This window comes from Micromys minutus, assembly GCF_963924665.1.
Source record: "Micromys minutus genome assembly, chromosome: 1".
Taxonomy (NCBI): domain Eukaryota; kingdom Metazoa; phylum Chordata; class Mammalia; order Rodentia; family Muridae; genus Micromys; species Micromys minutus.
In genome coordinates, this window is record NC_137969.1 from 226,924,044 (window position 1) to 226,936,243 (window position 12,200).

Genomic DNA, 12,200 nt, shown 5'->3' on the forward strand with positions numbered 1-12,200 from the left:
AGCCAGTTTTAAGCAGGTCACTCGTAGCTTTTTAAAGAATTTATTCACTAGTGCCTGTTTTCATGTTCTTTGATGGCGGGAGGGCCAAGGAGAAGTGAGCAGGAGCTAGTCTTCCCTTAGCGACATCTGTGCAGCGGAGACTGAAACCCCCATGAGGCTGTGTCCACACTGCTCCAGCCTACCCGCATTTCACCTGGGGTCCTGTGCTCTTTATTTCTAGCACTTAGTTTTCAAGAATACAGGTCACCAGGGAGGAAACACCCAAACATGTAGAGTTAACTCTAGGGTTCCAGAGGAGTGGGGGACACTACTGAAAGGAGCACAGCTTGGGGATCAAACTGTACAGGCAGCCCTGTCCCCACCTCTACACTGTAAAGTCTACTCAAGGAATACAGTGGTATCTCTTGACAGGGCCCCAGTGTTATTAGAAAAGTATGTTCTTGAAGGGCAGCCTGGTCTGACAGCCCCAATAAACAGTGAGACCTGAGAATCTGGCTCATAGGTGGGCTCTGCCTGGCTCTTTAACCTTTATGGGGTTCTACTTTCTGGCCCTGAGATTTCTCATGTGGAGATTCTGGTTCTCACCAAGGTTGTCTTCACAGAAATTGACAGTTTTGTGTTTGGAATGTTGCCTTAGTAATTCTAGCCCAGTCATCTGGTAGTTCTTAATGAAATGGCACCTTACCCATTTCCTGCAGCCCAGTGAAGGACGCCATGTGGAGGGAGCCTCTTTAGGCCAAGATCGATCTAGTAATGTTGAAGATGCTCTGAAGTGTCCCAAATTGACCAGGGGACACTTTGTTTTCTGTATTAGCATACTACTCATTCTTTATCTGCCAGCCCAGATGTGTTGATCGTGAGCCCACTGCATAGAAAGCACGTGTTACATACAGCCTGTTTACCTTGTGTTGCTGGGTGTGGCATTTCCCTCTTGAACATTGAACATGTGACATTTCCCTATGTCTCTGTTCATGGAGTCTGAGATCCTCAACTCAATGGCTGCTTGTGAGGTCTGAGGCAGATGACAGAGTCCCTCTGTATAGAGCCTTTAGGCACAGCTTGTGTGTGGGAATCCAGATGCAGTGATCAATAGATTGGACTGTCTGCAGTCTGTTTGAGGAAGTGCTACTAACAGAGAGTGAGGTCCATGTATCTGTCCGGCTTTTCTTGTAGAGCCTTCTTAGGTGATGTTCCAGAATCCTGAGAGCAAGCATCTTAGGAACAGCTGCTGTTAATCCTTGGGACGCTGATTTGGATTTGAGTTGTAGTTAGAACGAACTGTTCTTCCTGCCGCCCCTTGACTCTTCAAGCTAACTGTGGTACACTTCTTTCAAGTGCACTTTGTTAAATTGTCTTCAGAACATAAAATGTTCAAACAAAAAAGCACCATGCCCTTAACAAAGCCATTTTGAGGCTCCTTTCTTGAGCTGTCTGGTTTCTACACATCACTTTTCTCTTCCCTCAGCTAGATGCTGCAGGGATTTGAGGCTGGAATGTGCCTTTCTGTGCAGGAGGGTGGGTTACAGCTAACAAGCTGGCAGCCTGCAGAAGCTTCCCTGCTGAGGCTGATCTCTCTGAGCATTCTTACTAGCATTCATTAAGTATACACCATTGGGTGATGGGAGGGAGATCATTTCCTCCTGCTCACACCAGCTTCTTTGACCATACTGCTAGTTTCCCTGGCTCCCACCTGCACTGCCAGTGCCTGGTGCCCTTCCTTCCGTGCTGCTCTGCAGAAAGCAGCTCTGTAAGACCACAGTGACGTCATTTAACTGAAAGCTCTAAAGGAGGGTGGTGACAAGGACAGATGCATTAGGAAAGTAGATTCAACCCAAGGAAAGGAACACTAGTTTGCCGGCTTTGTTTGATTTTCCGAGGTCACTAAAGTCTTGGGAGGGGAAGACATGGAGACTCTGGTTGGGAAGGGACTCTATGTCAGAATGAAGTCCAAGGAAAGCATTTGCCAGTGAGGAGATTAGCCAAGCTGGCTGCCCCAGCACTGCTGTTATTCAGACACTATAAACAACTCTGTTTTTCAAGCGGCCAGGCTCTCTGAGTCCTCTTCCAGTTCATTGTAATTGGAAGATTTAGCACAAGGACATCCCATAGAAGCACTTGATCTGTTCAGTTTTGACTTGTTCACTGATTTGAGTGATAGAGAATTAACATAGGGCCATGTTTTATAATTATTATTTGAAGGTTTGTTCATTGTACCCATTCCCAAATCACATTATGTGTTTTTAGCAACAAATTTGTGTTTGTCTAATAAGTTTTATTCTGGTTGTAGATGGTACCACTTGCTCATTTTAGTAAGTACAAAACCAATTAAAGCCTCAAGTTAGAGTCTATCCAAAGATAAACATAAATCCTCTGGTAAGCTTGCTCTCTCTGTGTGTGTGTGTGTGTGTGTGTGTGTGTGTGTGTGTGTGTGTGTGTTTATACGCATGCATGTGTTCACCCTATATTCTTCTGAAACACCAACCTGTTTTATGCTTCAGTATGTTCTGCAGAACATACAATGTAATGATGAGTGTCTGATTAAATTAATTAAGAAGCCTCTTAGAACCAAATGTAGTGACTGAATTCCTATAATCCCAGCACATGGGAAGCAGAGGAAGAGGAATCATGAGTTTAAGTCCAGCCTCAGCCACAGAGTAATTTTTAAGACAGGCTGGGCTGTATGAGACCTTGTCTCCAAAAAAAAAAAAAAAGGCAAGGAAGAACAATCTTGTGGTTTAGATAGAGTCAGTGGTGACCTTTAACCTATAACTCTCTTAAGTTTCAGCAAGGTTTATGGATGATGATGTCCTAAGAGAGGTCATAGTATTTCCACCTTACTTGGTTCTAGAACTCCTCTGTGAATAAATAACTAGATTTGAGCACAGTTGACAAAACATTGACAAGGATTTCCTGCTGAGCACCTACCCTGGTATCTAGGGCTGCCCTACACCTTTCTGATTCTCACTCTTCCCTGGATTGTACTGGAAGCTCACTGGGGCTTATCTGACTGTCACCTGTTCACTGGTTAAGTATTAACGTACACACTGGAATGCAGAAGGCACTTCTTTACTTCACTGGCCTGCTGCAGTCTCCATTACCCACCCCTTGTACATTTGCTTATGGAACATCTAGGCTTACCTTCATGCCCTGGGCACAGAGAACGTTTTAGTGCTGTCCTATTTATTTAGTTCCTCTACACCATTTGCTTATTTCTCTGCTTGGTAGTAATTTATTTTAGAAATATAAAGAAGGATGATAGCAAATGTAAGGACAGAAATTTAGAGCTCATAGCAGAGAGATAGCTAAAGTTAAATCCAGGTCAGCAGATGCCCTGTCTAGTACAGTATTGTCTCCATACATACGGCCTGCCCCACAGGATGTACCCAGCTGAGCCAGTGCCGGCTTCCCACAGTGATGCTTTTATTCTGTAGCACCGGAGCTCCTGACTAGTCCTAAAGCAGTGACTGTTCACATGCAGTAATATCTGGTTGATGAACAGTGTAAAAAGTGGGAGAAAAGTAAATCAGGTACACCAGGTTTGTTTTTGTTGTTTTTCAGTTTGTTTTGTTTTGAGACAGGATTTCCTCTGTGTAGCTCTGGCTGTCCTGGAACTCATTCTGTTGACCAGGCTAGCCTTGAACTCAGAGAACCATCCACCTCTGCCTCTCAAGTGCTGGGATTAAAGGTATGGGCCACCAGGGCTTTTAAATGATATTGAATAGTCAACTGGGGAGATGTCTCAGGGGATACGATGCTTGCTGTACAAGTTTGAGGACTTGAGTTCAGATCTGCAGAGCCCATGTAAATGCCCAGTGAACATGGCAGCTCACTTATAATTTCATGAAGAAGTAGAACCAGGATTTTAAGTTAGCAAAGTCAGTCGCACAGGTAAGCTCTGGGTTCTGTTGAGAGACCCTGTCTAAGAGACTTAGGAGAGAACAATTGAAGGCTCTCAATATCACCCTCCGGCCTACATGAGCATACACACACCTGCACACCTGTGTCCACTCACATGTGATATGCATACGCACCACTCCACATGCATGCATAGCACAAAGGACAATGATAGTGAAGGGTGGGCAGAGAAAGAGGCAGGAACAGGTGGCTGCCACTGAGCTCAAGGGATAGGAGAAGGACCAAAGTGCAGATGCCTCACAGAGCCAGAGGAACAAGGGCTGCTCTTTAACTCCCATGTGAGCCACGTTTATTATCATTAAGGACTTGATATTCTGAATGTCTGACTTGCTGTGTGTTAACGAAGATCACCAGGAACAAGTTTGTGCTATGAAGGACCGACCTCACAGCAGTTAGAATGGAAAGTACAGGGGGCCTGGACATACCGTGTTGTGTCCTGTGTCACACTTCATCTTTTTACACAACCCCTCCCCCCAATCTACACCTGAGCTTCCCTTCAAAGAAAGAGTTCTTTCCTCGAGTATTTCTAGTACCAGGTCATGCTTAGGCAAGAACACAGGCTTATGGGAATTACTTAGGAGAGAATGGAGCATCTCTTCTAGAAGAGCAGTGCTATTGGCAGAGAGAGGCAATTGTGTAGATCTTAGGTAATGAAACTTTCCCCTGGTAGAGATGAGCTCTGGATCCTTGTGGAAGGTCACAGTACGGAGCACTGTGACATTAAACATACAAGAAGGAAGTGTTTCACATACACAGGTGCAGATGTGCCACCATGTCACTGCCCTGTCTAACTCCACTGTGTCTGACCATATCTGACAGTGCCTAGGCTGCTCTGCTGATGTTTGCTTCCAATGTTAGTGATTGTCAGCATGTTTGCACCCTCAGCTCCCCCACCCCCAGCAGGTGCAGTGTTGTTGAGACAGTCTGAGTTTTAGCTGGTATAAAGCCTCTTTGTTTCTATATTGCTCATTGGTGGCCAAAACTTACATTGTGCCTCAAAGGGAGTTGATGTTGCAAATAAAGAAAGAAGGTTGGAGGGAGCAAGGAAGAGTGAGGAAGAGGTGAGGTAGGACCATTACAGAAAATTTTGTTATTTAACTCAGTTCACATTTTCAGCTTTGGGTTATCAAACTGTTTCTTCTCCACATGTGCCCATCTGTATTTTGAAATAAAAAGTTATCATATTAAGAGTAATTGCTAAGGAATGTTCATATTAAAAATGTATTAAACCATGGCAAGAGGAGCTGGAGAGATGACTCAATGCTTGAAAACATTTATTTTTACAGAGGACCAGGTTTTGGTTCTCAGCACCATGTGAAGCTCAAAGCTCCCTGTGACTCTACTTTCTAGGAATCTGATGCTTCCTGGGACTCATGCCATGTATGCATGTATGTATATATGATATATATGCAGGCAAAATGTATGTATGTATGATATATATGCAGGCAAAACATTCATTTGCACAAATAATCTTTAAAAAATAAGAAAGTGAGTTGATTTAGAAGAGAAACTATTAATGGTGGACGCTGAACATTTGCAGGTTGGTTTTATTTACTCTGCGCCAGTTCTAGCTTTTAGTTCACTCCTACAATGAATACAGTTCCACTTACATTTAATAAGGGTTGCAAGCAGAGTTTGGTGGCAATTGCCTGTAATCTAAGTATCTGGGGAAAGCTGAGGCAGGAAGGGCCTAGAGTTGAAAGGTAGCCAAGACTACAGAGTAAGACCCTGCCTCAAAACAAAGCGCTGGGGAGGGGTCAGTTGTGGTAAATCATTTTCTGAGAGGAATTGACATGGCAAGAATGAGCTGTGGTCACGACAGAACTGGTAGGTAGAGGTTGAGTGTTGTAGAAATGAAATGGAAGGTGGTTTATTTGGGTTTTTGTAAGTCTGAGAAAGCACCTGACTTTTAGGAATTACTTTTTTCTGGTATAAGAACTCTTTATGCTAGTATATTTTCTTGAAAGCGACTTTAATGAGTTCTACTCTTCACTGTTGGATCTAGCAGGCAGGTGCCCACATTGGTCCAGTGGAGTAGTTGCCCTTCCATTTTATAAGCAGCACTTCTTGAACCACAGCTGTGGCCACACGTGCTGACCTTGCCTGGCTGCTGCTTGTAAGCAACAGTTAGCTCTGTGCTCTGTTTAAAGCTTCAGTTGAGAAAGCAGCATGCTAAGTTCTGGAATGTAAAAGAAATCATAATGGTCTGACTGTAGAAGTATCTCAGAAGCTCAAAAGCCGGAGTGAATTAGCAGTGCAAAACCATTGTACTTTTCACAAGACAAGGGGCAGAGGAGTACTCAAACAATGGGCATTTATCTGACCGCTGACCGGCTGACCAGACCTACCTTGCAAGAGCCTTGCAGCCTGCAGGCAGGGAGCATTTTTGAAACACCCCTAAATGTTCCAGCTTTAAATAGCAACGAGTCTCCTAAAGCGATTCTGCGTGCTGCTGGAGAACTGAAAGCCGGCTGCCTTGGAGGCAGGAAGCCGACTAGCGAGATGCTTAATTACGGTGGAAGTAAGTGCTTGTTACCATTGAGTGCAGCATGCAGTGTGCGGTCCTCCTCAGTGTCAGAGCGTGATTTGTAGACAATGCCGCCCTGTCAGCTTGGTGCTGGTTCAGCAGCATCTTTCCAAACATGTATCTGGCAAGAATTTAAAGGCCACCTCTTGTGTAATTTGTGGAATGCTGGAAAAGGATCCTCTGCCTCTCTCTCCAGGATGTACGCACCCGTGCAGGACTCTGTGCTCAGGCTGTCTGTCTGCTGCCTCCTGCCTCCTGCCTGACGAGCTCATGAGGAAGTTCGTCTTCCTGTCCGTCACCTGGGAAGGATGGTAACAGTTCTAGGACATGGAGCTAGCTGCCCTGAGCAGTATTCTGTTTCTGTCGTCGTCATCGTCATCATACATTAGCACTGATGGGGTGGAGGAGGCTGCTCTGCTTAAGGAAGTGCAGGCATTTTGTGAATTAGCAAAGACTTCCAGCTCAGAGTCGATGAAAGTCTGAGAGCTTGGGGAAAGCTGGCTGTGAGTGCTGGGCTGCTGCTGTGTTCTCCGTGTGGGTAAGTCAGAGTGGGGATGCTGGCTCCAGGAAGCACCGCTTCTCTGTGTGCTGTGTGCGTTTGCTCTTGCTGACTCTGACAAGCTTTTGTAGGGAAATAAGTATCGATTTGAAAACGGAAAGGTTTTGAAAAGTGAGTGTTGTAGCATAATCAATAAAATCTCGTTCAGTTTTTAGTGTTCTCAGAATGCTCTCCTTCACTGTTCCGATCATCTGGTTAGGTTGGTTTTGTCTCAAACTTCTGGACAGCACAGTGGCATAATGTCTGTATTATCAGAGGTCATGGGTGCAGAAGTCTGTACTTCCTCCCAGCTAAACAGAAGTATTCCTAGCCCTTCTTTCTACGTAGTTGAGGGGTTTTATTAACTGTTTTTATTTTTTTATGTATCTGCTTTATTAAAAATGTGGATTTTGGATCTGTGTGCCACAATTCAGTATTGAGTCTCCTTTTCATGGGCCTGATTTTGACTAGTGCATATTTATTTTAGGTATATTCATCAAGTGCTAATTTCAAGTTGTCCTCCTCTCTTTAGGGGGAGCTTGGGATAATGGCGACCACAGAGCCCCAGTGATGCAAATTCTGTTCAGTCTTTTCTGAAGGAAGCCTTCTGTTAGAGCGAAGCACAGGAACTCTTGTGGATTACAATGTTTGGAAGATCCGGGTTCTCAGTGGTCTGAAAACCTGGCATCATTTAACCTTTTAAATGAAAAGGCTTAAGATCTCAACACTACTGCTATATTTTCTGGAAGCCATTCTCTAAAGCAGAAGTGCACATTTAAAACACAAGCATGGTGATCCTTTCTGCAGGGATTTAAGTGATCACTTTTTACATCATGACCAGCTTGAAGAGGTCACAGACAGAAAGGCCTGTCACCGCTGACAGAGCCTCTGTTGTCAGTACAGACGGCACCCCCAAAGTTCACACTGATGATTTCTACATGCGTCGCTTCCGGTCCCAAAATGGCAGCTTAGGATCATCAGTCATGGCTGCAGTAGGACCCCCTCGAAGTGAAGGTCCTCACCATATAACCTCAACCCCTGGAGTCCCCAAGATGGGGGTTAGGGCAAGAATTGCAGATTGGCCTCCAAGAAAGGAAAATGTGAAAGAATCCACCCGTTCAAGCCAGGAAATAGAAACCTCAAGTTGCCTTGAGAGCCTGTCCTCCAAAAGCAGTCCTGTGAGTCAGGGCAGTTCTGTGAGCCTCAGTTCCAATGACTCAGCCATGCTGAAGAGCATACAGAACACCCTGAAGAACAAGACGGGGCCAGCGGAGAGCATGGACTCCAGATTCCTCATGCCCGAAGCCTACCCCAGCTCCCCCAGAAAGGCCCTTCGCAGAATTCGTCAGCGCAGCAACAGTGATATCACCATAAGTGAGCTTGATGTGGATAGCTTTGATGAATGTATCTCCCCAACCTACAAGTCGGGGCCTTCATTGCACAGGGAATATGGTAGCACATCTTCAATCGACAAGCAGGGAACATCCGGAGAAAGCTTCTTCGATTTGTTAAAGGGCTATAAGGATGACAGATCTGACCGAGGTCCAACTCCAACCAAACTCAGTGACTTCCTCATCACTGGTGGGGGCAAGGGTTCCGGTTTCTCCTTGGATGTGATCGATGGACCCATCTCACAGAGAGAGAACCTCAGGCTTTTCAAGGAAAGGGAAAAACCACTCAAGCGACGGTCTAAGTCTGAAACTGGAGACTCGTCCATTTTTCGTAAATTACGAAATGCCAAAGGTGAAGAACTTGGAAAGTCATCAGACCTTGAAGATAACAGATCAGAAGATTGTGTGAGGCCCTGGACATGTCCAAAGTGCTTTGCCCACTATGATGTCCAGAGCATATTGTTTGACTTGAATGAAGCCATCCTGAACAGGCATAATGTGATTAAGAGGAGAAACACCACAACGGGCGCTTCAGCAGCTGCTGTGGCATCCTTGGTCTCAGGACCTTTGTCTCACTCAGCCAGCTTCAGCTCTCCTATGGGCAGCACAGAGGACCTCAATTCCAAAGGAAGCCTTGGCATGGACCAAGGAGACGACAAGAGCAATGAGCTCGTCATGAGCTGCCCGTATTTCCGGAATGAGATCGGGGGAGAAGGTGAGAGGAGGATCAGCCTGTCCAAGTCAAATTCTGGCTCCTTCAGTGGGTGTGAAAACACCTCCTTTGAGTCTGCCCTCAGCTCTCACTGCACAAACGCGGGTGTGGCGGTTCTCGAAGTGCCCAAGGAAAGCTTGATGCTGCATCTAGACAGAGTGAAAAGGTACACTGTGGAACACGTGGATCTTGGTGCATACTATTACAGGAAGTTCTTCTACCAAAAGGGTGAGTGAGTGCTTAGTTTCAGTTTTTCTTTATTTTGCTATATTCACAGAAAATCATGGCAGTATCTGTACTGCCTGCTTTAGCAGAGGCCTGGGACACCTGTGAATCTTTGTCTTTCTTGATGGTAAATGCTTCAGTAGTTGTTTTATGATTCATTTCTTTGTACTTAAGAAATGTTCTCCCCCCTCCTTTAGATATTGAAATGTCTTAAAATTAAATATTAGGTGGGGTTTTTTTTTTTTTTTTTTTTTTTTTTTTTTTTTTGTTAAGACCTATTTGATTTAGTGTGTATGTAAAATTAAACTTTGTTCTGTTGACTTGCTATGTCATCTTTAGGGACAAATATGTAAAGTTAAAATGTGTTAGATACAGTGTTTTTTAATTAGAAAACAATTTACTTCTTAGCACTTTTCTTTGCCTCCTGAGTCATTTCATTATAAGATATTACTGTCCCTTTCATAGGACCTCTGGTGAAAACAAATTTCATTATTTCATTAAAATCCCGGAGCCAGTGAGTCCCATGCAAGACTTGAGTGTAGGCCTTTAGTTTGAGTAAAAAAGGCAGTAAAGTGGAGAGATGCCTTGAACAGTTAATGTATTGTAGCCTCTTTTCTAGGCTTTTTTGGAGATGAGAGGCTAAAGTAAGTGCATGTATGTGTGCCCGTGTGTACGTGTATGTACCTAAGATTGTATCCTCTTGTTTTGTACTTTTTAAGAAAAGCAAGATGATTTTTTTGAAATGTAGTATAAATGGATGTCTTATCAATATTCTAGTGGGTTTTGAACAGCGTTAAAATTGAGGACCACACCTGTCATACAGGCACCCAACTAGAAGCATGATGATCACTAAAGACTATGGCTCCTGGGGTAGACCAGCTGTCTTTGCAGCCAGTGAAAAGGTCCGTGCTGGGAAGCTTCTTGCTTTGCATTGTCTCCAGTGAGGTTGTGATTTTACAACACTACTATTTCGGTGTTTGAAACATTACTTAGATTTATTCTTCTGCTGGCTTTATGAGATTGCTCACTCTAGAGTCTCAGTGTTTTTAAGATGATTGAAAGATAGACCCCATTGAAGGTTCACTGATAAAACAACTATGTTTCATTACCAATCACTTGTCTCACTCCCAAATGTCTACAGCATGGTTTCTGGAATCAATGAAATGGAAATCCCAGTTTCATTCTTAAAGTGATTTTTCTGGAGGTCAGATTTTAGAAATGGTCTTTCTCTTGCATGTGAAAGCAAAGGGTTCCTCAAACTCACCAACTATGTGTTTAGGGACTGATGGTTCTTTGTAAAGATGGACACTGTCCAGTGCCCTGTAAGCACTTGGTCTCTATTCTAGATGCCACTGAGTTTTCACCTTACCCCTCCACCCACAGACTCAAGTATATCTAATACTGCCAAGTGTTTCTTTGGGGGTAAATTGCCTCTGACTGAGAACTCCTGCTCTGTTTCCTCAGAAGTTTCCAAGCTTTCCTGAGGTGTTCACATGTTTCTGAGAAGCCATCTTGTTCCACCTGTCATTGCCACCAACTTTGTAACATACAAGGGAACATATGCTGTCTTTTTTGTGCACTGGTATGTTTTTCTCACTGTGTAGTGTACTAATATTTGTTATCAACAGTTTCCAGCACTTGTGGACCAGGCACTATGCTAAGCCGTTGAAATGACAGTTTCTGTTTCTGACTCGTAATGTCCGTGAGGGAGGTGATGTGTTGCTAATCATGTTTTTCAAAGGAGAATTCTAGGCTTAGGTGATAGGCTGTGGTGAAGCTCCATTGTTCTCTATTACTGTTCCCTCATGTCTGTTACACAAGATGACAGGAAAGGGAGCCTCCTTTCAGATATTTTTATCTTTCAGCGGTACAGAATGAAAATTTGAATACCTAAACTTTAACACAAACCAGCTCACTGATTCATAGCACCTCATAAATTTAGAAGCCCCACCCAGTGCAGCAGTGGGTAGGTTGGGGCATAGAAAATAACTTGGTTACAGCTGGTTTACATGCCACTAGCTAATTGGGAATACTGGTTAAAGCAGGGAATTGTTAAAAGTATACCTACATGAGGCACTTAGGACATGAGTAGATATTGCTGTGTGGGTCCATATGTTTTTCTGTTAGTGGCTCTATTTCCAGTGCTGCCTGGTGTCCCTGGCGTACACTAGGAATGTCCACTGGCACTGAGTCTGGTTGGTGATCCCTCTGATTCCCTGACTATCACATCTAACCCACAGCTTTCTTCTCAGTGACCTTCCAGTCTTTCTAAAGTCATCAGGTTAGATTTCAGATATAGTTTAGAAACTGTATTTTTTCCTGCTCATTTAGTCAGCTTCATAATGAAAGTACTCAGTTGGCATCTGCAGCTCCTGGATGGAGGATGCAGTGAATTCTGGTCCAGCATGGAGTCTAGCTGGTGGGAGCAGAAAGCATGGGTAGCACAAGAGATGGCCAGCTGGGAACAGTGAAGTGTTTAATCCACAAGATCAATTCAGAAATAGTCGTGGAGCATTTCAGCTCTTAGAGCATCATGTGGGCTGCACACTTTGGAATGTTCTAGTCTTTTACATATTGATAATGTCCTACAAATGATGACTGAATAATAACATGAAGCAGAGATTAAGTCCCTCAAAGATGACTGTACATGTAAAATTAATATGATGGCATAAAATAAAAAACAATTCTGTTTTGTCACTTTTGCATGTGGCTTGGTTCAGTGAGTTCTGTACCTACCGTTACCTCTTTCCCTCAATCTCTTTGTGGAAAGAGTTTAGCCCAGCCAGAGGAGTTTACTGTGGCACCCCTGGTGTGATTGTCACCTCACCCCTTTAGGGTCCTCATTCCATTCAGCTGTTTTAATGTGTTCCTTACTACTTCATTGTGCCTGTC

General features: G+C 44.0%; 1 protein-coding gene across 3 annotated transcripts in view; it reads left to right on the forward strand.

Annotated features, from left to right (window-relative positions):
- Positions 1-7,813: 7,813 nt before the first annotated feature.
- The window catches only part of SIPA1L1 (signal induced proliferation associated 1 like 1), a gene marked incomplete at its 5' end in the record, with an annotated part of 108,653 nt that continues 104,266 nt past the window's right edge, over positions 7,814-12,200 (forward strand). For all 3 annotated transcript variants that reach the window (XM_080916609.1, XM_080916607.1, XM_080916608.1), the window contains one exon: positions 7,814-9,311. In XM_080916609.1, the coding sequence (XP_080772735.1) occupies positions 7,814-9,311 (1,498 nt within the window). The remainder of the gene's footprint in view (positions 9,312-12,200) is intronic.